This window comes from Pelmatolapia mariae, linkage group LG10_11, assembly GCF_036321145.2.
Source record: "Pelmatolapia mariae isolate MD_Pm_ZW linkage group LG10_11, Pm_UMD_F_2, whole genome shotgun sequence".
In the NCBI taxonomy this organism is placed as follows: Eukaryota; Metazoa; Chordata; class Actinopteri; order Cichliformes; family Cichlidae; genus Pelmatolapia; species Pelmatolapia mariae.
The window spans coordinates 54,680,956-54,708,285 of NC_086236.1; the positions used below are offsets into that span (position 1 = coordinate 54,680,956).

Sequence of the window (27,330 nt, forward strand, 5' to 3'; positions counted from 1 at the left end):
AAAAAGTCTAAAATTCTATAAGACTAATGAAATACACTCCCAAGAACACTCTAGATCAGATGAGAAACTGTCTCTTCTCAAAAGCCGTATGAATGTCCCATTATACTAGAAACTTCTGTTTGCCAAGTCAGGAAATCTCTTGCTGTTTTGATGAGACAAACATCCATAGAAATCCAGCATTTCAGCAGGGTGCTAATTTGTCATGCCCCACCACAACATGCAGAATGTATACAAGGCCATTCAATGTCCCGCTGGCTCATGTGGGCCATTCTGAGGGGGAGAAAAAAAAAAATCACAGCAATATAGACAGACAGAATGAGACGGATTCCTGCATTAAGTGGATGAGGTCCTCTTCATAACAGGACTTGGGTTACAGTACAGTCTACTGCACATATGGACTTCTTTGTCCCACATTCCCCCTCATTCCCTATTCACGACAACAAAACCCTAAAAGCAATGTCCAATTTTGAACCATTTTATTGTATCATATATTTATCATATATCTATCTTCTGCTTATTTGGGTTGCTTAAAAAAATATCACTAAACATAACATATGACCCACTCCCAACAGGACTAGATACTGCTTTGAAAATGCAAAAGAAGTCCTATTGCTGCCATCCTCCTCTGCTCATCTTCATTGTGGTGGAGCACAATGTCTCCATCTTTCCTTAGTAATAGTAAGCCCGACACATCTAGCTTACACTGGACTCGGTGATCCTGGGTTTCTGTGGACTCAACACTTTCCAAAGATAACACGGGCCACAGATTTCCACTCACGGGCAGGCTGAGGCCCTGCTGAGGCAGACTGCCTGATGGGGAACAGACCAAAAAGAGCAGCCACATCTCCCAAGATGCATAGCACTGTACTATGTGATATGCCTTCAAGGTTTGCAGTTAGTTACTTCAGATGACAAAAACAGGGACCAACAGTGTCAGAAGACTGTGCACTCGGGATAAAGAGGCGCAAGTGGCTTTAGAAAATGATACCTTAGACAGAATAATAAGAATGTCACTAAGTACAAAAAGGCAAACAAATCAAGTGCTTTATAAGTGCATTTCTTTGTCTACTATGTATAACTCTTCGCAAATAGCTCCTGTGTCCCATTAACTCTCTGTTGCCCGTAGATATGTCTGTGATATATTGTCCTATTCTAATATCCAGAGGTAAACTGAGATTTCCAGAAATGAACAATCCCTCTAAGAGGGCCTAAAAAGCCCAGCCTGGCTGTGTGCACAGTCATACACCACATGGCATCTTAGTAGGGGAACATTCCTCCATGTCTTTTTCTCTCCCTCTAAAACCATTTTTCTCGATTTAGAAACGGGGGGCACAAAAAGTGGTTTAGTGCAAAAATATGGGGCAGCAGATTAATGCAAAATTAAGCCATAAAAACCTGACATATGTGAAATGTCCCAGACTGGGAATGAAAAATCATTTCTCCTATTCAGGAACTTTCCACAGGAAGAAATACACGAGCCTGAATTCCACTTAGCCTCATTCTCCCATGTGCCAAAGAACAAAAAAGGAAGAAATGGTTGAAAGATTTACCTTCGCCAAAACATTACCATTACGAAATCTCTCTGAGGGGGATAGGAGACAGGTATCTAAAGTATGTCCACAAGGTAAGGTCTTGGAAGGAAGTTGGGCAAAATTCAATCAAAACAGTGTCTTTATAGTACTTTCTTTCCAACTATGCACTACTAAACACCACAAGGGAAAGTGGAGTGAAATGATGTTATGGCTTCAGTATTCAGCATAGCTTACAGGAGATGGGATTGTGTCTTTCTTCCATAAATCACTTCACAGTGACAGGAGGTGGTGCTCTAGTCAGTCAGCCAACCCCTGCAGGGTGACCTCAAGAGGGACAGCTTCCCTCGAGCATGAACCCAAACAAAAAAGAGGGTATGGCAAGATGAAGCCATAAAGGCCTCCGCCAAACCAGTCCTTTCATCCTATAGCAGCTACACAATCAGCATCCTAGAATACAGGCAAATGTAAAGAGAAAGAGAGTGAGGGAGTGTGTGAGTGTGTGTGACAGAGGTTGAGAAAGGACCTCTCTGACCCTTAACATATGTGTAGCTCATCCAGAGGAGGGTGCAGGGCACTCCTGATGAGCCATGCAGGGGGGGGGGTCACCAGGTGGCCCTTAGGGTTAAACAGGATTGACCCCATTTGATCCTGACACCGCTGTCAGAAGCGGATCTATGCTTAGCTTGTCAAAGAAAGCTGAACACTGTGGCGTATCCTTGTTGTAAAACATCCACTAAAGGGTCTATAAAGTTTATTTTTTCTCTTGGAAAATTGTTTAAAAGAAACCTCTTGACCATGGAAGACACTGCTATTTCTCTTTGTCGTTTTTGCTTTCTTTGCCTATTCAAAACTGTGTTTCAACAACACCCTTTCATCCACTATCTGTGCATTAATCTCATAATAGCAGTATGGGCTCATATGATTTTCAATGAAGCCCCAGTGACTGCACGCCAAGTCTGAAAAACAAACCAGTTGAATTTGTTCAAAGTGACACGAGAGTCTATCTCAGGGCAAGCCAAGGCAAGGAAAACATGGCTGGGTGGCAGGTTAGGGTTAAACACTTCCTCTAAAAGCTCAGACACAAAGGTTTCAGATGACAACATATGGCTGGAGTGAGGGTAGCTTTTAATGTCATTTTAGGTATTGTAGGTTTTTCTCCAGCCTCAAACTGCTGACTTTGTCACAACTGAAAACTCTCAACACTACAGTATGGTAATATATTGTTAGGTTTAGATATCCAGGCCAAGTTTTACTCTATCATAATAAATTATCAATAATAAATGATTAGTATCATTTTTGGTGGATGTGTTGTTGTATTTTATAAAATAATAATTTAGTGTATGAATAAAATTATGGCCCTTCAAATATACTAGATTAAAAAAAAAACAATAATGCCATCATTTTTCATGCCTTTTTTGTTTAAAACAGACCTAAACAACATTGCAAATAAAGATTATTGAAGTTTATGTTTCTCCATATCACTGTTTCAGATCTATTGCACTACATGTATAGTCTGCCCTGTCTGAGATTTTGTTTTGATTTTGTTTTGCTCCCTGCTTTTATGTGAGGGCTTCACATGTGACCACTTCCAGTAAATGTGGGATTGGGACGAAAAAGCTACCAATCACAATCAGCATTTCTTCTAGTCACCCATGTGGCTGGAATCTAGCTGGTCTGATCAGAACGAGATAAATGTGTTTATGTGTAGAAAAGCATAGCAGACAGCTTTTATAAGACTGGCAGGGTTTGCAGAGATGTAGACAGTAACTTTTTTAGTAAATTTTACGTACAGACAACAGGCATATCAAATATTTTATATGCTAAATGAATCCACCAGTTATTTGTGTGCAGGCACTTAATTATAGATGATTCTAAGCGTGCATAGGCAAGTATGAGTACCTCTTTGTCTTGTATCATGGTGAAAACCTGCAGTTGCATTTTCTTGTGATTGTCGGCTCAAACCTCACCAGTTTTGTTGTAACCGATGTAAAAAAAAAAAAAGTTCAAAAACCTGAAGTGTATCAATCCAGTGTTACAGTGTCTGTTTTCTCTGTTCACCGACTGTAACTGGTTGACAAAATTAATTTAACCATCAGTTATGAGGCGTGCAATCGATCGACCGATGTGCTTTTCAGTGCAGGAAACAGTTTTGGAGGTGCTGCTTCTGTCGCTTTGCTGTGTGCTTCACTCAGCTGGAGCAGTGGAAACTTACAAGGGAGTCTGGGACTCATATGTGGTTCGTGATGACACATTAGACGTGCAGCTGCAGCATTCTTTGCGTGTCATATTCAACTTTAACTCAAATGATTTGGATTACAAAGTTCCCAAGCATTACTTGCCATTTTTGCCACACTGAGTCACCAGTGGTCTACAACATAAAGTTCATTAATGGGTGGTATACTTCCTGCCTCACGAGACAAGTGATTAAAGCCTGTATTATAGATGAGAGGCTGACTATCCTTTTCTTTTAAGTTGACTGCAGTGATTGCATTTTAATGGACTCACAAGTATCTGTGGTGCAGCGGTGAAATGTGTGCCAGATCCTGCTAGCATATCATCATGTCCACAAAACAGGTGGCTAAGAGTACACGTTATTTATACCTGCCAATAAACATGTGGCAGAATCACAGTTGATGTTTGCCAGCAGACCCTCTGGATTTGATGCCGTCCTTTTATCGTTATCTTAAAAATAGACCAAAATAGAATCAAAACACATTCCTTTTCGTCAGTTGCAGTTTTTACTGACATGTTTGACTTGTCTGATTGGCTAGTGCTCTTTGCTTGGTTAGAGTTACTGAGCCAATCAGAGTAGAGGCAAAATACAGGTAGGTCAAAAAACATATACGTTGCCAAAGTGTCAAACACTGGCTGAAAGCAGAAGACAGAAGAAATGTGTTAGTATGCTTTGCCAACCTAAGCAAAGTGTTTTTTGTTTTTTCCCCCACATGAATATTTTGGTAAATGTATCTACCCAACAAGGTAACGGATAGCCCTCTGAGATTTACTAAGATCAGACTGAAAATTTCCCCCCATTTGCTGCTTGGGAGGTGTTATTTTCAGCCTTTGCTCTGCATGTATTCATACAAGTACACAAAATGACCGTGCATCAGAAAACTGCTGATTGAGATTATAGTTGGTGATGGTGTTTAACTGGCGCATGCGAATCATGATAATGCAATCGATTTTTATTTAACAAACAGATGTTAGCATAATGTGTCCACCCTCTGTGTTTGTGTGTGTCTCGGAAGAGAAAATTCAGAGTGAAACCCTACACGGCTTCATTTAGCTTTCGTGTTGAACCTTGCTAATACAAAAGGCATTCATAATAGTAGAGAACAGACACAGAGAGCAGCCACTGATGTCATTAAATTCTGAGGTCCAGACACTGGGAGAGATTCAAACATTTTTCATATTCCCAAACACAGAGATTAAAGGCTTACATTCAGGCTTTTATCTTATAAACAAGAAGTCTATGCAAAATATTTAAGTGCTTTGTGTGCTCAATGATCCTTAAGTGACCACTGACAAAACCACCATACAACACATATGAGTAGATCTAAATGGATCACAACAATGTCTGACATGCTCACTGAAAGATGAGCCTCAACTTTACACAGCTTTAACCACAACAATGATGTAAACATGGCTCGCTTTCCTCACAGCATCAGAAAACATTACTTATGGGTTACACCAATTGAGATTTTCACTCCTCTTTACGACGCAGTCTAAGCAAAAGCAGACAATGTTTCTTTTGCTCTCACCGCAGAGAAAGATTGGGTAAGTTGTTTGTTTAAGTGTAATTATTATTATTATTTTTTCACACAAAAATTTATTGTTAAATTTAAGAACACTATCTGCTTCCAAATTACCTCAGTTCCACCATGCTTCCTCACGATAAAGGGATTTTTATATACCTGTCGCTGACCAGTGAACGCAGCATGCATTTTAGCGTCGAACTCTCTTGTAACCTGCAGTTCAGATGGAACCATCCTGAACATGCCTGAACCGCCTAAGTAGGCTTTTGGCTCAAATTCACACAAGACATTGGGGCCTTTCTCTCGCTTCTCTATCTATGGTTCTTTTCTTCTGCTCTGAAGAATGCAACAAAGGTTGTCCAGTCTTCTCTTGCTGAGGCCACTCTGAGTGTTCCCCTTAAGAGCCATGGGTGGGCTGCAAGAGGAGATTCTCCTGATGCTTGAGCTCTTTTTTTTCTAACTGGGCTCTCCACTGGACAGTTTTCTGCTTCAGATGCAGCCTTAAACAAAAGCCAAGTAAGAACACTGTGGTTGCTTCAGTGATTGATGCAAACATTACACAGTTGCTACATTACCGACAATGTCCTCCACTGTCATTCCTTAGATAACCGTAATACCCGTTATATGTATTTGTTCACACATTGTTGAGAAGGCTGAAAGCTCCCATTTATTTTTTTTACATTTTACAAAACTCTTGAGTGCCACCCTCACTGCTTTGTTCAAACTAAAGTGAGCAGAAAATATAGATATTATGTTTCATTAAAGATTCTACAATACAAATATTCCTTATCCCAGTTATGGGCTGCGATTGAGCTTACATCAGCTCTAAAAATAACGACTGCACTTGTTGCTCGGCCTTGGACGTGTTTGAAGATGATAAAGAGAAACAGATACCCGTTATTAGCTGTGAAGGCACAGCTAATACTTACAGTGGATCGATATATGGTCTACAATATTCACAATAATTCCACAGCTGCGTATCATGCCTGGACTCTGGGTGGAGGGCGATACTTTGGAGAACACGAACACAAGCGGATAGCTTTCAAATCATTAACACATCACCACAAAACGCAGCATACTTTGTGCCTTTGCCAAATAACTTGCGGTGAATATTCCTGGAGTTTCTTTTGGAAAGCAGCCAGTTACCACAGCACAAGGTGGAGGCTGTAGGTGTTCCAGAGCTAGATAACAGTTAGGAGTCCTGCAGAGATTAAAAAAATGGCATTTGCTAATCTGTTTTACACTAGGAAATCAAATAGCTATTGTTTACCTGATAATCCACAAAGTTTTCTCTGGCTACAAATTCATACAAAATGTGTCAGAGAGATGCAAAGGCAGAATTAGGTGGAAGAATCTACAACTTTCCCACAGAACAAAGTAGCCCTATACAATGGCAAAGATTTGAAGTGGGGGGGAAGGATTCAGATTAGGTGACAGTCCGGCACTTCTCCACAACAGGAGAATAAATCTCCACAAGTTTTGTGAGTGGCGAAAAGATCACCGTCACATCCCTTCCTGCTTAGTCCTAAAGAGGTCATATAAATCTTTATTTTTCCAGCTGATGTCAGCCTTAAGACCGAATCAATCTCAGCACATGGATGTTAGAAAATCCAATAATTCCCCCTTCAAAGCAAAACAGCAATGGTAAACTAATTCAGAGCCAGCCAGCTGTGGCAACAGTACTTGATCCAAGGTGAGAGAAGAAATAACAACACTGAATGAGTGACAGTTACTGTAATGACAAACAGGCTCTTAAGCATTTCTCATATTCTCCTGATAGATGCAGAGGGAAAGAGACATTTCCTTACAAAGAAACGGACATCAAAGCTGAGGGAAACAAAAGGAGCCAGCATGACATGAGAAGGAGGATGTGTGATGAATTGCATGGCCCACTAGGATTTGGCTGAAGGCCAATGGGGTACTGAGTTAAAGGTCAGGTCTTTTTTTTTCCTTTCTAGTCAAGACTGGCACTCAGATTCTCCTTGCCTATACAGTGTGACCATAACCCAAACTTAGATCACAAATATGACAAAGATGATAAATGAAGCACCACCTGAAAGTTCAGAGGTATAAAATACAAAGATGCATACATCGGTTCAGTGTATGGGGGCATATTTAGAATATCAAAACCATAAAGCAAATAAAAAAATCAGTAGCAGATTAAAATCTGCACCTGTCAGCTTAAAACAAATGAGTTTAACCTAAGAGACAAAAATACTTCAACTTTTTGTAATTGTCACTTAACGGTTTAAGTTAGTTCTGGGATGAGCGATGCACTGCCTAGATGCTAAAAATGACAACTGTAACTGCTGTTCTTTCTTTAATATATTATTTCCATTTCTGTTGAGAAAAAAAAACACATTAACTGAAGAACCTTCATAAAGTTGTTATGGACATTTTTCAATAATTAGCTTTTCTAACTCCTTTTAAAGAACAAGCAGTCATTCCAAATAATCAAGGAAACAACGACCAGAATTCCACAATTAATCTAAGGCATCAGATTTCTGTCGAAAGCGGCCTGATAAAACAAACTCGGATCATTTTAAACACCCAGATGTTCAATATTACTTCAGTATTACTTGCACAGTTTCAGCACCTGCACATGTAGAAGTGAGCAGCTATCAGGCGTTTCAGGTTTCTGCCTAGGATATGGACACTCTTTCAGCTAACACTGCGCTTGATGTAAATCTCTCTTGAATCTACATCAAGGGAGGAACTAGCCTTCTTGCGAATGGGTATTTAGTGACACCATGAAAACAACATAAACCTTAGATTACACTTCTTTATACACTGTTTTACAAAGTGAAGTTCCCCCTTCCCCAACTATTAGAAATCAATGTTTGCTCTCCAGGAGTAGTAAGTACTGATGACCTTCACCAAATTAATGTGATACTGAAGAATTCTTTCAATTCCTGTCCCATTAGGCTGGTGTATGTTATCTCCAGATTTTTAGAAAAAACACCTCTGTGGGTACTGAGACTCATGGCGATTGTGACTTATGACAGAAATTTGACGCCAAACAAATAGTTAAGAAACATAGCAACCAAAAGAATGCAACATTTCACTCAGCTCTTCCTTGTCCTCCATCCAAGGAGGACAGATGGAGAGAGTAAACACAGCCAGTTCAGACACCTACAACCTCAACTCTAAACCCACCATAGATTCCTGCAAAGATATCAATAAACGGTTCTGCGCATACAGTGATTACATGCAGGGTTTATGCACAAAAACAACAAAAAAAGACTCCTCCCACCAGCTTCAGCTGTTTAAAAAACTGTGGTTACCGAGGTTATACACCTGTCCACTTCAACAGTCTCACAGCAGTGGTGGTCTGGTTCGCATAGCATCCACTCTTAGCTCTCCAACATACACGCCATAATGTGCATCTTGGAAAAACTATATTCTCTTATAACCTGCAAAAGTTTCACCTATCAGTCATCTGATTTTGCTACAAAAGTCTGGGCAGCTGTCAGAAGTGAAGAGGGAAGAGTAAAACAGAGAATTTACAGCACTGAAACATCCCTTCTTATCCACAGGGACAATGTTTAGTCCCCTGGTCAGGCTGCACACTCAGCCTTCTCTGGCAGTCCTGTAAACACAGCAAGAAAAAAAATACTCCCCTCGTGGATGAAAATGTAGACAGCGAGCTTCTTTTCTGGATGGGTGAGGAGCAGCGCTGAGGGGCCTTACAACTGGAAACAGATGGTTTCTTAATATGTGCATACCTTTGGATGAGTGTGTGTGCGAGTGAATGCGAACAGATGAGGGCGCTTATGTGAAATGACGTTGTAGTGTATTTGTGCAATATGTGAAGCAAATCTACAGCAGAGCAATTAACTCTAATCCCGTTAAATATATTTATATATATATATGGAACATTTTTGTATTTTAGGGGCGACGACAGAGGGACGTAACGCAAAATGAATGGAAACACTGAGCTGCACTGTTGCACGTAAACGACACATTAACCTAAGCCATGTTGTTATCTCACTGCATGTGGCTGTTGGGCTCACGGCCAAACAGAAAGAACATTTAAAAAAGCAGAATGAGTCAAAGTGTGAGATGAGCCTTCCAGTGATCTCGTGTTACTATCAGCTATGATTTGAACAGCAAGACCCATTCCCCTCACTTTTCTTGTTTGCTGCCTCAGATTTCTCTTCTTTGGCACAGCGTTGTTTAGGTTGGCCTCCTGGGGAGACTCCGAGACCATGATCCCATTTTGGAGTCTCTTTGAGGCCAGTGAAAGCGATGGTAGTCCAGGCCATTTGATCATCTTACGTCTCCCACGTGCCATGTGATATGCATGTTTTTAATTATTCTCCTCTTGCCTGGCACTCCCCTGCCTCAAATGTGGCTTGTTATTGGATTTTATTGCTTTGATTTGACTCCAAAGTGTGGTGACTCCAACCCTGGGGATTTTCTCTATGTACATACAGCCATCTAAATATGCATCATGACAGAGATAAAGGATTAAAATGGTGCGGATAACAATCAAATAGGAAATTCAAATATAAACATTTTTAACTTGGAAAATAAATCCCTTGTTTCCTTACAAAATTCTGGCAAAAACTTCATGCAGATCCCAAGTTTTTAATAACCAAGTTAACTACTGGAGTTACTTTTATGTGTGTGGACAAAAAGTGCAGATCGCTAAGTACATATCTGGCAGGGTGTCTGGAAAAAACAGACACTGTGGCTGGGAGCAACACGAAAACCCACAGGTGATCTTATCATCTTAAACTATTGTGCTGACATCACCCATTCACACACACAATAATAGATTAATTAGACAAACAAACATGTAAAGAGCCCAAGCTCTTAATGTGCACTGTTAGTTGCCAGGAACTAATCTTCCAGCATGGTGTGCAGAGGGATAATTGAAGAAAATTTACAGCTCATAGTCTTCCACTTTAACGACCACAGAGTTTTCAGTTGTGAACCTGAAGATCAAAACTACCAATTTGACAAAATTATAGCTTTAAGAGAAAACACAAGTCAACAACGAGCGGTCACAATGATTCATGCCCTGAGCCCGGATTATAAGAGGTTGTAAAAGACAAGGCAGATAATCCAGCGAGAATGTGTCGCCTCTGATTACAGCTGCCACTCTTCAGCTGGGATCAGTGTGTTGACAGATGAACCTGCTCTCAAAGGGAAAAATCAACAAACTTGAGCTTTGAAATGTATGATTTCTACATCTGACAATAGAAGGCATTTGCTAATAAGAAAGAAAAAGCTTTGCACTACCCTAACTTGTGATGCCTCTCTATGGGTATTACAGTGACAACATAATTTGCAGACTGCAGCTGACAGATTTACCACATCAGATATTTAGCTTTGCATAAATCACACAATTTGGCAGAGGAGCAAGCTCTGATCATATACACTTACCTGACAGTTTGTTAGGTACACCTCTTCAACTCCTCAGTAACACACGTATTAGCCAATCACATTGTAGCATTTCAATAGATGTAGGCATCGTAAAGTTGACCTGCTGACGCTTAAACAGAGTATCAGAATGGGGAAGAAAGGTGATCTGAGAGACGTTGAAGATGGGATGGTTGTTGATGCCAAAGGGGTTGATATGAGTATTTCAGAAACTGCTGATCTACTGGGATTTTCCACATAACAATCTGTAGGGTTTATAGAGAATGGTCTAAAAAGAGAAAATGGAAAATGGAAAAACAAGGCATTTGAAAATGCCTTGTTGCTACCCTGAAGTTAGAGGGGAATGGCCTAGACTACTTTGATAGCTGATAGGAAGGAGAGAGTAAGTCAATTAACAACTCATTGTAACCGCGCACGAGACATTGAACCTTGAAGCAGATCCAGACAGAAATCAACTTCTGCTGTAACATTCAGATAGTGCGATCAGGGTTTGGTGTGAGCATGAAAACAGGGATTCAGCCTGCCTTCCATCAAGTTTCAGGTTGGTGTTGTGGTGTAATGGCATTTGGGATATTTTCTTGGAACACTTTGGGCCCCTTTGTACCAAGTGAGCATTATTAAACCACACAGTCTACCCGAGTATCATTGCTAACCACGGTTATACTTTTATGACTACAGTGTGCCCATCTTCTGATGGCTGCTTCGAACAAATGACCTCCACAGTTCCCAGTTTTCACTTCAATTCACGTTATGGATGTGCAATCGACAAATTTGCAGCAATTGTGTGTGTGATGCCATCATAACAATAAGATAGACAAATCTCTCTGTGAGAAATGTTTTCAGCCTCTTGTTGAATCAGTAAAGAAGAATTAAGGCAACTTCGAAGGCAAAAGCGGGCCCAACGCAGCCCACTGAGTCTATATCCATATATGATTCCACGGAAAGCTATTTTGGAATTTTTACTTTGTGAGAACTGCTAATGATTACAAAGCACATGTGACATTTGTTAATTCTTAACTTGGTATCCCCATTAAAACATTCTGCGGCTCACACTAATACATCTGTCTGTCTTCAGCCTCTTCATGCCATGACAACACAGCAACTCCCGCAGCTTCAGAAACAAAACTGCACTTAAAAAGAGGACTGGCAGACAACAGGAAAATAATCACGAGATTGCTTTAATCAGGCCCTCAATACCACATCTAGTTCACCAACAACAATAACAGCCTAAAGATCTAAACAGGCCGGGCCCGACGCTAACGCACTGAGAGGGACAAGCTGAGGTTATTGTCTAAATCCCGAGCTGCTATGCTGGTCCTACAAAATGCAAACAAAGCTCAAACTATAACTTCTACGGGTTATCCAAAGACAAAAAATGAATCAAATGAAACCTTATGACATAAATACAAATACCTAAACAGCTTCAGACTGCCTCCACATAGTGCTCTGGATCTTTTATAGTGAGATATCCATTCCAGTGTTATTCATTACATTCATCATTGCCGAGCACTGTTTATGGCCTCTAAGCTCCAGGAAGGCTCATACTAACAAGCCAATCTAGTCAAACAGTCACCTGAACACCATAAAAGTGAACACAAGTCATTTAGGCTTCATTTATCGTAAATGTTAGTGATTATAAAACAGCTCAAGATAATGAAATTACACTTAGCTAAAACATAGTTTAGTGCCAGGTAGGTACTTTTAGTACACAAAGAAACCAGATGATCTCACTTTGTGATTACAACAGCAGCGGATTAGTAAAAAGCAGTTTAATAAACCATTAACTCCTTGGGTGAAGCATTTCCTTCCTCCCCTCTGTTGCACAGATTTCTGTCTTGACATATGCATGTGAGTGCTAATGACTATGATTAAGGAAGCCCGGATTAGGTCTCGCTGTGGTTCATGACACATACACACAGACAGACAAATAGAAAGCTGCCCCTGTGATGAGTACATTTGGAGAAAGCCAAAAAACCCAGATAACATAAACAAGGCAATGTACGGCTTAATTCAAACTTGAAATACACGCAATGTGTTTTCCACAAAATAGTGCTAAATGATACCGATTAGAATACACACTGCTGTAACCAACTCATCACTCATGTTCATGAAGGGGGCCTCTAGGATAAACAGAATATCTTAACGATGTGGGTGTGCTATTCTAGCACACAATCTTAAGTGTGCTTAAGTGTGCAAAAAAGAAAAAAAATCCAGAGCTTTAGACAATCTTAGTGTTAAAGCTACTTTAATGCCTCCGTACATCTATTACTGGCTCTTGTACAAACATATTTTATTACAACAGAGTGCAGCTTTCTTTTTATTTTATTGCATGTGATTATTGATTATATGCAGACAAAAGAATGTGGCCAGCTAAAGAACAAAGTCACTGAAATTTATAGGCATTTTAGAGAAATACTGCATCCGTTAATACAGAGCAAGGGCAAAGCCTGAAGTATAGGACGCCATTTGTCCTTCGGAAACTAATGAATTATGTACTACACATAGCAAGAAAATCACCCAGTAATTCTGTACTCATGGGGCTACGAGGTAAGCTCACTAGTCAGATAAAATTAGGCTCAAATGTCTGGACAATTTACAGTAACAGTGACCACCTCAGCTTGAGGAAATAAATCAGCTAACCACCCAGGCATTCACCGAGGGAGACTGGAGAGGGGCAACAGGTGGCTGTCAACTTAGAGAGAAAGAGGGTCATCATCCACTTAGAGAAGAGCAGCAAGTCTGTCGGTCACTCCCCAGGCTCCACTAAGCTAAGCCAAGCACCAGCAGGAGGAGAGAAGAAAGCCAGTTCAGTTGTGAGTTGTGTTCAGCCAAATCTTCACAAGTACAGCCACGTTAAACGTGTGACATGTTACATCAAGCACTGATTAGAAATGACTTTTGGTTATCCACTGTTATTAAATCAGTATCGTTAACAACAAGAATTTAACAATGCATAACATATGATAGGTCTACTGTATCAATTACATAATTACAGTGTAAAACACATGAAAGTGAAATCCTTTTTTTTTTTGCAATCAACATGTGCGAACTTGAGTGAATCAGGTTGGAGGAAAAGCTGTGTTTCTCCGTTGTCTCATCAATCGCTGAATGAGCTGCCACGGCACAGCAACTTTCCCAACCTTTCCATTATCATCAGCAGGTACAATAAACAACCACGAAGGACCCTCAGATAGTTCTCTCATCATAGTGACCTCATTCAAATGAAAAATGGCTGTGTTTTTGGTTCACTTGTACTGCAAGCAGCCAAATATAAAATCTGACAATTTACAGCCTAATAGCCTTTGCAGACCTTGGGTTATTTTTGCACTTGATGCCTGTAGAGGAGGCATGTGTTCCTCCGAATGACACTACCGACAGCCTTAATGCTCTACTGGAAAATGACTTCTTAAAAGCACGTGGAGTAATTTATTGTATTAAAAATATTAAAAAAGGTAACAAAACAGGTAAAACCTTGTTGGTTTAATCTTCCCATAAAGATGTGGAAAAATAAAGTAGCTAAATCTAAATCAGAGAGTACAATGCAGTTAGTAAAAGATTAGCCATCCTCAGTTTAATCAAAAGCCTTTTTGTGTGTGAGCGTATGAGTCGGCACACATGCCATGTGCATGCATGTTTGCATATGTTTTCACTCAGCTCTATGTTGGTTCCCTCACATTACTCAAAGATACCAGGAGGCCCAATTAAACAAAGTGACAGAACGCAGTAAGTCCGAAAACATAAAATGTTTTCAGGGTTTGCTCCGTGCCAGTGCTCTGTGTTCGCAATGTTGCTGAAACGCTGCTGTCACTTGGCTTTTTTCCACAAGTGCTGCTGTGCAACTTTTACAAGAATCTACATAAAATAATCAACTGGTGACAGAGCTAATTAAAGCTGATGTAGTCAGAAGGAGACAAATTATAGAGTGAAATGTGACAAATGCAGAGTTTGGAGCACAGTTTTATTACTCACCGATGCACGCGTGAACTCTGACTGATAGCTGCGTTCGAAGAATGATGCTGTGTTTCTTTCCTCGTCTACAAAGAAAAAAGACAAACGGAGATAAAGCAACATGTCAAAAGGTATTGGACCATTGTGATCATTTCAATTTTCATGTGCGTGCCAGACATAGGTGCACAGTTGACAGGATAATGGAGCTGAAAAGCTGTTGTTAAATGGTGCAAAATGATCTTCGAGCCTTTTTCAACAAGTTATTCTGTTCTGTTTCAGGCAACATTTGCAGTTTGAACACAGCAGGAAGCAGATCAGGGAAAAGGTCTTCATCAATGAAAATGAAGTATGGGAGCAACTCTGAGGTCAGCTCCACCCCCTGCGTTAATGGAGATATGCCAAGACCCTGTCAGCATCCTGTCAAGAGCTCACAATGTGCGAATGAAAATCAAAAACAAAGAAGACAACAATGCCCCTGAATGCTATTCAGCCCTGATAGTGAATGTGAGACCAGTTTAGATCCCTCAAAAGTTAATTCTCTAGTGTCTGTGAACAGACACTGAAGTTTGTAAAAATTCAACTCTCAATACTTTGCTGCTCCCATACTCGGTGTGTGGTACTCCCAGACCTAATCATTGAACAGTTTTTAATTACTTTCATTTTAAAAATAAAAAAAAATTATAAAGCGGGTTGGTTGATCACCCTTTTGCTTGAGGTTAGATCCTTCATTGGGCCTTTAACCTCCCAACTACCTAAAGAAACACACAAACAAACCTAGCAGGCCAAATGTAGACAAGAGCACAGCAGGTAGAGTTGCGCAACACCCCCCTCTCCTCCCTTCCTAATTTGGCTCACTGACAAATGGGCTTTTATGCTGGCTGCATAGAGTTTGTGTGATTGTTCTGACCGGCGCAGTGCCAGCAGCAGACTGTCACTTTCAAACCGTCGGGCGTGAGCGGCTCTGACAGAAAGAGAAAAAACTCTATCGGTGCAGAAGGCACTTCCTACTGCTGCTTCGCCACATACAAACAGAGTTACTGCATAGCTGCTCCACAGACCCAGACAGACCGACACACTGACATTTTTCCTGCCCCAACCAGTCAGCGGGAGGCCGAGCTGATATGCGCACAAGCGCATGACATGACAGGGGAAGTCTGCTTATCCTCACTGTTTATCAAATATAATATCCAGCAACAGGCAGAGGCGACACAGGAGCAACATCTGTCAACAGGGCCCTTCGCTGCGAGATGAGACGGCAAACAGGAACTTTATCCCCTGTGATGCTGTTGAGGTAAATCGGTAACTGGACCCATTTTGTCACGAATGTCTGCTTTCTCTCCGCTTAGATGCAACAATATCCCTGTGCTTAACCAAGACCTGAAGCTACACAGGCCAACGTGCTCATTATCAAATTAAACAAACGTGCATGGAATATAAGTGAGGTTTTCAGACCCCAACCCCCACCCCCACCAATTAAACATGAAAATTGAACACTCCTGCAGACAGTGCTGCAGCCCTATAAAAGATGGAGCCCAAACCTTCATAAACAATGAGAACTATAAAGAATGTCAACAAATTGGGGGCATGCTGGTATATAATAGTGAGCCATGAAAATCATGTGAGCCAAATTTAACCTTGATTCATAATATACATGAAGCTTCTGAAATAGGTGAATCACTGAATTAATACTTTTTATAATATCATAAAAGGACTGAATGCAATCTAAACCACTTACTTCCTACTTATGTCATACTTCCTGACCATTACACAAGTCAAATGGTCAAAAGTAGAGCACTTTATAATAGATTAAATGAAAACATATGGACATTGTTATTTAGTATGAACATTTATAAAAAGTAGTGCGCATTTCAAGGCACCAACCAAATGCTCATCATCATCAATTTCTCTATCAAACATAGCAAACAGGAATGCAGCTGCAGAAAGTTAACAACTGTGCCTGACAAAATAAATAAATAAATAAAAATTAAAAAAATAAAACCTTACGTTCTTTTCTCTTTTTTCCCCATCTTGATTGCCCCTTTACTGCCCCGTTGTACAGCACCCTCATAAAGCTCGGGCTTAATCCTCACACAGAGCAGCAGCAACTGGACCGGTGGATGGCTGCCAGCTCAATGCTCTCTGGCTTTATCTAAGGGAGCATTACTGGCCCTGTTTATAAAACATCACAAAATGTGTACCCACAGAAAGTGAACACACATACTTGGAATACAGTAAAGCCAGTACTTCCCCTCAAAGACCAATTAATGCCAGACAAGAAGGCCCCGCTGAGGTCTACTGACTCAGCACTTCTTGGACACCCCTGTTCGAGAAGGCTCCTGCATCACTGCGTCTGTAGTGGGACCTCCAGTGCCCGAGTAAGCCAGGTGGGGTAAAGTTTTAAGTCTGACAATTCCTCTGGTTCTTTTCAAGTCAACTTTTTCTTTTTCAAATGAAAACCTTGTGTGCTTCGAGCATCTACGAAACAATGTCCAAGTGGGTCAGAAAAAAAGCGAAAATAAAGAAAGCAGAGCTGCCCTCGGAGACATGAAAGGATGTGATGAGAAACGCTGAATTTCTGAGGCCTTCAGAGCAAGAACGGATAGATTTTAATATGTCTGACTTTTGAATAGTTGTCAAACACATCAGAAACACTCAATAAAACCAGCAAGAGCATTTTCAGCATATAATTGCTGGCTTTCTAACAGAAATTACATCTACTACAGCGTGAAACGCGAAAAGGTGAAAGAAAATGCTAAAAAATCCACATGCTGAATCCATTATCCAGTCAATAACAGCATTTCATGTTATCCTATAAAGACAAGCCAGGGAATATGTCTTACAATGTGTCAAGCTCGACACATAACTCAACACTATCGCACAACACTGTTTTTCCCCTAAAAGATCAAAAACAAATTTGCTACAACTTTTCTATCCATCCTGGTCCTACGAGAACACGTCCCGCATACTCCACCTCCAACTACAGTGCCAAAAAAACTGCGTGTGTGTCAATCTATCACAGCTAGAATACACACACAGACTGCCAGGAACTGTGCAGATATGCCTGAGCACGTGTCTGGACTACATGGTCAGTTTGTAACCAGAAGTGGGGTGGTATCAGTGAGGGGACAAGGGGATTTACGAGTCACAATCTTGTATAGCTGAGCTACATAACGTGGCGTGGAAGTGATTATGGCCCTTAAGCTCCCGTGACATGGATATCTCCTGGCTCTCGCAGCGTTCTGTCAGAGGATCATACTTTAATCTGATTGTAAAGACACTAGGTATGACACAGGCGCCTCAGGAATGTAACCTGTCATTAATATCAATTACAGATGGATTCAATTGCCAATGATCAGGGGAGCTCAGAACTATTGCACTACTCCCTTTTCTAGTGGTAGGTGACTTAGCTTAAAGCTAAAATAGTGAAAGCATGATGAAAGCATCATTTTCGCTTGTCAGCTGAAGTTATTGCAGGAGGTTTATTTTGAGATAAACTTGGAAAACCCAGAAAGTAAAAAGCAACCCGTTGGTTTTGTCTGCAAGTCAGCTTTTTTTTCTTCTTTAGGTTAAATGCTTGGGTGTTATGACTGCTGCTGACAGATCATACGCAGTAAAAATGAGAGCAAAAACAAAACAAAATGGAACAAGTAAGGGTGAAATCCCTCATCAGACCTTTTATTGGCTCAATAATCATCAAATCAAGAACACTGAGCAGTGGGGGGCGTAATTCTGGGCCCATCAGCACCGTAAAAAGCCAATGAGCAGCACTGCCCTATTTTTACTAAATAATTGGCTAACCACCTTCACCCCCCCCCCCCCCCCCCCACCCCCAGCCTCCTCAGACAACGCTGTGTGGGTTTAATGACACACATCCATACCAGCTCGTGCCAGCTGGCACAACACCGGCCCATGCAGGCTCAGTCTTTGACGAGAGAAGAAGTGGACCACTTTAACCTCACAGCTCTTAATAGCCTCCAATAAGCTCCTAACAATTTCAGCTGGAACTGGGAAAGGCTAGCGCTCCCAACTTCCAACAGAAACACCAAGCCAGAGAGCAGCTTATGAATTTCAAGTTAGACAAATAAATCCATACATGTTTGTGGTCCAGCTGACCAGGAACTTTCATGCCAACCTTTGGTTTGTGATCATCTAAAGTGGGCAGTACATGAAGGATGTATCAACATACTGCACAGTACATGAAAAAATGTATGGAGCCAATAAAGTAAATGGCCAAGGAAAATGTATGAACCAGAAGTTAACCTAACACAACTGTGAACCTTTTCTTCATCCAGCTCCAGGAGTTGTGTCAAGCCAAAGCAATATCTACCTACACATTACGCGGAAACAATATAGCTAAATCGTTAGCTGAGCATTAGGAGGGTGTATACTGTGTAGCTGCCCCAGTGGTCTAGATGAGAACCAAAGTAAAGTCACAAAGAGATGTGGGTGATTACTCATGAGACATGACTAGAACACAAGTGGTTAAGATTACAACCTTGGTGCCACTCGACACAAATAGATCAATTCGATGGAAATTCCAAGATTTTTCAGTCTACTAAAAAAAGGGCACCAGTATCACCACTGAACCAACGTTATAAAATCCTGCAACTGCTACTACTGCAATGTCTTTTAAAAATACAACAAACATACACAAAAATACACAATCATTCTAGTGACCTGCATGCAGATAAAATACCCTTGAGAGACTCACAAAACCTATGTGAGGAAAATCAGAGTCTCTTTTTCCTAGGAGACTCTCAGGTGGGGTAAAGACTTTCCCCTCTGCTCTTTTAATAGAGGCAGGCACAGCTCAAAATGCTGAGATTCGGAAAATGGATCATTCATTCTACATCCAAATAAGTATCATTAGACAAATCCCTTTAATAGTATTAAATTAGGCAAAGGAATATAGTAAGAAGTTTATTAATATGCATTCCCAGTGGCAAGGATTAAATACTATAGCTTTTCCCTCTTGTCTTGCCTCAAATCTCTCTTCCACTAAAAAATACTCATATTGTACTGAAATATGCCTGACTGTCAAGATTTTTTTTAAGTCAGACTGTTGTGATCAAAAGCTTTAAAATCACTCAGTCCCCCCCCCCCCCCAAAAAAAAGTATTTGCACCGCTATTTGACCACAGCAACAGGAACAATCTATTCCTGGACAATCAAAATCTGGCAAGCATCGTACATTACTGTATCCACCTGCTAGACTGTGCCAGTCCCACTTTAGTTTTCAGCCTGAGTGGCTTTGGCATCAGTCTGAACAGCACCTTTTGAAGTGCAAGGAAAATTATGGCCAAGTTTTTTAACGCCAGCATCTAGTTTTATTTCAGCTTTTTAAATTCAGCACAGTGTAGAGAATGTTCTTCATTTCGGCGGCTGTGCACATTCACCAAGAGTGGAGACAGAAATGGCGGCGATTATTATCTTACCCTCCATCCTCCTGAAATCCCTCCAGTTCATCTCGCTGTTCTGCCAGCGTAGATTCCAGGTCCAAGTAGCTTCCATTATGGGACAGCTGAAGGGCACAGTCATCGGGCTAGACAGGAAAAAGGCACAGTTAACATGTATTCAAAATGCTGTGTTAGGAGATATTTATGAGCATTTGACAGTGGAAAGATGTTTTGGGGGCTTCTGAATTGAATGACACACATCACCTGAACAAATGGCACTGACATCCAGGGGGTTTGAATAACTATTTGTGTTTCACGCCCATGCAGGCACACAACTTTAAAGCTACACACAAATGACTCGTAAGAATGTTAGACAAGTAAATATTTTAAAAACTTTGCTGTTTTGATGGCTCCACAGACACATGCGTAGCATATTTCAGGTCTATGTCTGTTCGCCGTGAACCACAGAAGGCTCTTTTATCAGCTCCTGTCAGTGCTCTACAATGAAAAACTGTGCAAGGTTGCAGAGAAGTCATGCAGATTTGAATGAGCTTGACAGTCTGCTGCCTCTTATCTCGCTGCTCTCCTGTCTGATAAACTATCATCACATATGATGACTTTGCAGAGGAGGTATGATTTGTCTGGTCTTGAATGGTTGTCATCACCAGACTGTGGTCAAAGAGATGAAGAATGAGAGTGACTGTTCACTTGTCTGGTTGACCTCCAAATTGGAGATATTAACCTATTTATATTCAGAGTCTGTCAGCTCCACGGGACAGCGGCTCCAACAGCGAAGCAGAGGAAAGGAAAACAAATACCATTATGGGAGGGCGAACATATGATGCGAGTGCAGAGAGTGGCACTGCTCTGCACCATCAACAATCTGAGTGTCTAAACCAATAACGATTTGTACAAATACGTTGAACTCCAGTAACCTGTCTTTTTTGTCAGCCCTCACTTGGGCTTTGTAAAGCAACAAAGGCTATGATACCCTTCCATAAATACTACTTACATAGGCAGCCTGCAAGAATTTCTCTCTTAATGCACAACACATGTAAACATAAGTTTAACATGCAAAACCATGTGTTTTTTAAATCGGACCAGTTATTGCCTGGTCCGATGCAGTTCAATTTCCTTCCGCATATGACAGTAACTTAATTAAACGTGAAAGAACAACCCTGGGAAAGACATTACAGCTTTGATCTGTTCAGCCACTCTGCATTACTGCACTACAGCACTCAAGGACTGTGTCATATTTGAGAGCTGAAACAAAACATGTGGTTGGTTGGGATAACTTTCAGTCTCTCTCCAACTCACTCTCTGGCTCGGAGCTGTCTTGTTTGCTGCCCAAACCAAACGATTATTGGGAATATAAAAAGATGTAGAAGCGGAGCTGAATATCATTTTTTTAAAGGAGACATCGGGGGATGAGGCAAAGCACGGGGTTGATGCAGGAGACAGGTGAGGAGATCGTGCCCTTTCCAAGACATCTGCAAGTCTTATTTGTCGATGTTCTTCAGGTGAGGCAGGCCGTGATAGAAAAAGACTTGCAAGTGAAAACAAGCACATCTATTCTGCACATAGTCGGTAGCGGGAAGCAAGTGATTCTCCAGATTACAAGACAGATTCTGGCCTGACAGGAAAACCAGGCATAGGGGCCCAAGTTAGGCCCATGATTTCTTCTTTTTTTTTCCTTCTTTTTTTTATGCCTATGGACTGACATGCCTTTGAAAATAAAAAGTGGGATAGTAATATGAAATGTTGCATGACAGAGAAGACACTTTAAATCATACTGTATGGAGTGACCAGTAGCTGGGCCTTAAATAACCTGTAAGACACTCAACAATCCCAGAAACAACGTATTTTTGTTGGATGTCAACTTTATGTTTCCAAATGGGGTTTCCTTAATGTTTGAAAAAAATATGCACTACATGACCATAAGTCAGTAGAGGTTAGCCTTTTTGTCCATCCATCTATTTCTCCATCTATTTTATTCCACTTATCCATTTCAGAGTTACAGGGGGGCTGGAGTCTATCCCAGCTGTCAGTGGAACACACCTTGAACATGTTGGCAGTCCGTTACAGGGCTAACGCAGAGAGACCGGCAACCATTCACATTCACACCTGGAGAGGACTCACACAGGCACAGGGAGAAAATGCAAACTCCACCGAGATTCAAACCCTGGATCTTCTCACTGTGAAGCAACAGTGCACCAGTGTACCCGGTTTCATTTGTTTGGGTAATCACTGAGGTGATGCATTGCACCTGCCACTGTTTTCTGATCACTTTAACTAACCACAGCGATTAGTTAGTGCGCTGGTAAACTAGAAATTTGTATTCTGCAAGTGTAAACCCACGTGCGAAATACTTCCCATGATGCACTGAGCATTTCACCTTCACTCACTTCTTTTCACTCTTTTGTATTTACTGTATATGCCACTTTGCATTTAACTACTAGTTATTATTAATAATTAAATGGCTCTCGTCCACAGCATGTCTTTTGTCCTGTCTCCCACCCCTCACCCCCAAGCCGCCTGGTTCTTCCTGAGGTTTCTTCCTGTTAAAAGGGAGTTTTCCCTTCCCACTGTTGCCATGTGCTTGCTCATAGGGGGGGTCATCTAATTGTTGGGGTTTTCTCTCTATTATTATAGGGTCTTTACGTTACAATATAAAGCTTCTTAAGGTGGCTATTCTTGTGATTTGGTGTTATATAAATAAAACTAAACTGAATTGAATTGTATAAGCCCTATAATTATGACTGTGCAAATGCCACTAAATTACAATCCAAAAAAACCAAATACATTATTACAGGTAGGTTTATCATTTTGCTATTTTATACTGTATATATTATACATTAAATTATACTTTACATACTAAAAAAGACGGATTAGATAACAAGACCAAACAAAATATTTGTACTCTTTCGGCTTCACTCTGTATCACAACCTGAACTGCACAAAACACTGGGCTGAATCTGCAGCTGTAACCAGTAATTAGCCAACTGTGGAACCAAGAAATGCAATTCCCCACACATGGGTTTGACTTGCAGACCAAAATCAACACAGGCAAGAAAAAAAACTGCAGGAAAAAAATTACACAAGTTTGCCATTAACTAATCCCCATCTGTACACCCATCTTTTCTTTCATATAGCCACAAATCTATCCTCTAACCAGTGTCACTTTAGGCGCTCTTTATATAATCAGTGTGGATTACTTCACAGGAATTACAATGTACAACCAAGCCAGGTTGATGCACTTTAAACAGCTCTTAATCCAGGAATAAGTGCTACCAGATTATCAGATGCAGAGACTTCTTTAGCTGTCTCCTGCCCAGGACTTGAACCCACAGTGGCCCTGTGATGGCCAAGTCCAGAGAAGCAACCACAAGCTCCTCTGCTCACACACTGAGGTCTGGCCTCTCCCTTCAACCACCATACTGTGGTCCACTGACCAGGAAGGCAGTTAAGGCAGAAAGAACTAAAAATAAACACCATGCAATTTCAAAATTAAAACTGCTATCTCACTCCAAATTTCTTTATATTCCAGATGGGAAAGACATTTGGAAAGCTAGCTGTAAGCAGCGATCAGGGGGCCAAGCAGTTCAGCGGGTCATAGCCTGCAGTTTGATCTCATTGTGTTAAAAGTGTGGCTGTAAGCACTGAAGGGAAAAACAAGTTCTCTATTATTATTTATTTATACAAACAAAAAGTGTTGCCAGCACAAGAATTACTGATTTAAAGCAAACAGATCATCAGTTTGGAAACAAATGACATTTTTTGGTTCTTGCTATTTGTCCAAATGGTAAACTGCACTCTGACCCAAAAATGGGTCAAGAGTGTTGCTGACATATGAACTCACTTCCTGTTTGGTAGCTCTAATGGAAACAGGGAATATGGTTCACTAGTAATGTGTGTTAACAGAGCTGCAACTTTGACCAGCGGAGTACTCAACATGTAGACAGGACAACCCTTTTTCTTTTTTTTTTTAATTTAATCACACACAGGGGCTGCCATTCACTTGACCAGCAGAAGAAGACAGAGCAGAAAAAACGGTAAAGACGTCTATATAGCAACCACAGTGGACTACAAATCAGTTTAGAGGATTAACATCTGGCCACTTTAAAAGCTTCACATTTGCTCGATAAGGTGGAGATGCAATTTGTGATATTTCTGTGAGAGCAAGTGATTTAAAACACATTACACCTGATGCATGAACACAAAACCACAACAGTAACCTTAATTTTCCTGTCCAGTCCAAGGCAACTTTTTCCGTGGATGTGTTCCTCTGAAAGGAGCTGAGACAACACTCCAAATTAAGAGAACCTCAAATCTGCATGACAATGTGTAAAAGAATTCAAAGGGAGCTCTGACAGGCCTGAAGCAGGAACCTACATTTTGCAGCATTTAACATAACTTCTCATTATGGGACAAAAAAATGCAGAAAAACAACTGTCCCACAAACTGAAATTGGTAAAGTGAGAGTCCATTCTTCAAGACCTCGCTTAAATTCTGTTTTTATAAACTGATGCAAGGCCTCTGGGCCACAAAACCCCAAAATACAAAACACAGAGAGGGAAGAAAGTAAATGAAGGAGTAATGAGCTATTGATTTGCCCTGAAAAACTGAATATTTTGAATAACTCTGGCACATTTTGAAGAGCATGCCTGCTCTGTCATCTGCTGAAGACAATGCATTATTCACTAGAAAACCAAATGTCTGGGTGAGGTGGGAATCACTCCCTTTTACCGAAGCAGCACAAAAGATACCAGATTTATATTACACAAAATGGTCTTCAAGCAGAATAAAAGATACTACAAACTATATTACACTATGATGTACTGTACATAAGACATACCATCACACATAGGTGGCATTTCAAGTGAGTCTCCCACCCTCACTGAGAGTTTTCACTATTAAAAATAAACCTTGTGCAGCTATAAAAATCAGTTTCTACAAACTGATGTTCGACTCTGTACAGCTACTTTTCCAAGTTGTCATCCCATGTATAACCCAATCCAGCACACACAACTGATCTCCACTCTGGAGAATGCCCACAGAAAATGACAGCAAAATCCCTAAAACAGCATATGTCAGCTGTTTTGATTGCCCCTGCACCATGTGTTGGCCACGTACTATTTATAACAGAATGGCCTGCACTGTAGGGATAAGACAGCCTTGCTGTATTCACAAGGTCGCACTAAAGTCTCGTTTTCAAACGTCTGATGGTGTGAATCAGGGAGCTGCTTGGTCAAACGCGGCGACTCAGTTGCGTCACCCACCTGACTGTTTTTGTTTACGAGAAGAACAGGGACTTCCCCCTCGACTTACGGCTAACCACCAATGCCCATGTGACCAAATCTCACTAACCAGGCCCTGCACAGCCAACCACAGGTACTCCCTCTCTGTCTGCTTTGCGGCCCAGCTGGTCTGCAGCTAAACTGAGACGGTGCAAAGTACATCAGCTCCTTGTTTGTGTTTTTAATTTTGCCCACTTCCTTTTCAGTGGAAAGCGTCCCCATCCCATGCTGCTGGTCAGACTGAGTAGGCTGCAGAATGAGAGCCTGGCTTGTGGTGATCCACAGCATCCTGAGGCTCCTATGACTTATCTCACCAGCTTGACTCAAACAAGATGGAGTACCACTGATCTGACAGAATGAATAAAGACCCAAATTAACTCCCCATTTATGCAACTTTCCACCCAGACTGAGATGAATGCTCAGTAAAAAGACTCAGCCTCAGATGATATGGTCTCTGTGATTTGTTTAAATTTAAAGGTCAGTAGATGGGGCTTCACAAAATCTAATCAAGAGGCAGAAATATGCCAAGACATTTAACTTCTGGAGGCATCCAAAAGGAGAAAAAGAAAATGAGTTTCAGGTCTACTTTTGTCAACTACTGTCTCTAACATTTTGGGTCTTGGGAAGGCCATTGTTTGCAACTAAAAAGAACGTGCACTGCTTCACCTCCTCAAAAACCAAGCAGTAAATGGAGCCTGAAAATTGAGGGTGATCAAACACAAATACCTTTCTATTTCAGACTAAAGAAAAGCTGGTTAACAGTGTCAAAATACAAAAAAAGGGGTCTAGAAAAAAACATGTTTGATTAGGAAGACATGTTGCCAATTCAAAACCACAGATCTAATCAAGCCAAGTGGGAAATTACCCTTTTCCATCCTTCAAGAACTGACCAACTGAGCATGATTTGACCCAACCTACTTTAATTCTCCACATGGGCTTCCAATCTGTCCATTTATGACACTGCAAATAGGTCGGCTTCTCCCACAAATAAGTTGTTTTTTTTCCTTTGAGGAGGTTAGATTTTCAAGTCAAACAATCATTAAGACTGCAACCACAAATGTCTTTTTTGCTTATTTGTTTGCGTCTCCTCCTTTGCCAACCACAAACAGGATACTTTTTTCCAAACTTTGAAGGAGCACCTAAAGTCTTGGCAGTGCACAGGTGGGTAATTGATGTAAATATTAACCGATGGCAGCCCCTCCCCCACCCCAAATAATGGGTATCTAATCTACGCCAACACCGCCTAGAGTTATTCTATCTATCACAGGACTATCACGCCGAGAATCAGTAACTATTTGAATGCACGTCTATGCCCCATCAGCATCCCCTATCAACAAAGTGCTTACTAAGACGCTTGCTCATTGGTCAATTAGTTTTGTTTGGTAGTAACACAATCGACCTGTTCAAGGTAATTATTAATTTAGGCGTTGATGTTACATTTTAACTCGTGCTTTTAACGAAACGTGCACAAAAACAAAATCAAGAGGTTAATCGTGCGTTGCATACCTTGTGTGGGGCTTTTAACAGCCTGTGGACTCCAGCAATCTGATTTATCAGAGGGATATCTTCCCTGAAGGTGTACAGAGGCGGTCTGGTGGGCTCGGGGAAATTGGTGCTGTTAAATGGATCAGTATCATCTAAAAACTGCACCCTGCATATAAATGTAGCCATGATGTATCCATGCAAGGCGAGTTTAGATGATCAAAACAGTGGATGCGGTACTACGGTCTCTGACAGAGGCGCAGCCAGCCCCCCCTCCGGCCAGCGAATTACCGGCAGGTCTTCTGCAGTAGCAAAATCCTGCACCCTGTTATCCTTGGACCTTCCCCATTTGTTTCACCCAGCGTAGATGTGTCAGGACAGTGTGCGCAAAAAGTCCCAAAGTAGAGATCCGGAGTAACTCGCTGAGATGTCACGGTTAGTCAGTGCGTGGCGGAATCGAGCGGAGCGCCAGTGTCCAAGGGCATTGCGGGCGGTTGAGGTGCTGAGGCAGACTGCGGACGGCACTGCTACAC

The 27,330-nt window shown here is 41.1% G+C and overlaps 1 protein-coding gene across 5 annotated transcripts in view; it reads right to left on the minus strand.

Annotated features, from left to right (window-relative positions):
- fhod3b (formin homology 2 domain containing 3b) overlaps positions 1–27,330 on the minus strand; it is a 92,098-nt gene extending 64,768 nt beyond the window's left edge. For all 5 annotated transcript variants that reach the window (XM_063485816.1, XM_063485815.1, XM_063485814.1 and 2 more), the window contains exons 1-3: positions 26,822–27,330; positions 20,058–20,164; positions 14,645–14,709 (exon numbers count right to left, since the gene is read on the minus strand). In XM_063485816.1, the coding sequence (XP_063341886.1) occupies positions 14,645–14,709; positions 20,058–20,164; positions 26,822–26,986 (337 nt within the window). In that variant the 5' untranslated portion in view covers positions 26,987–27,330. The remainder of the gene's footprint in view (positions 1–14,644; positions 14,710–20,057; positions 20,165–26,821) is intronic.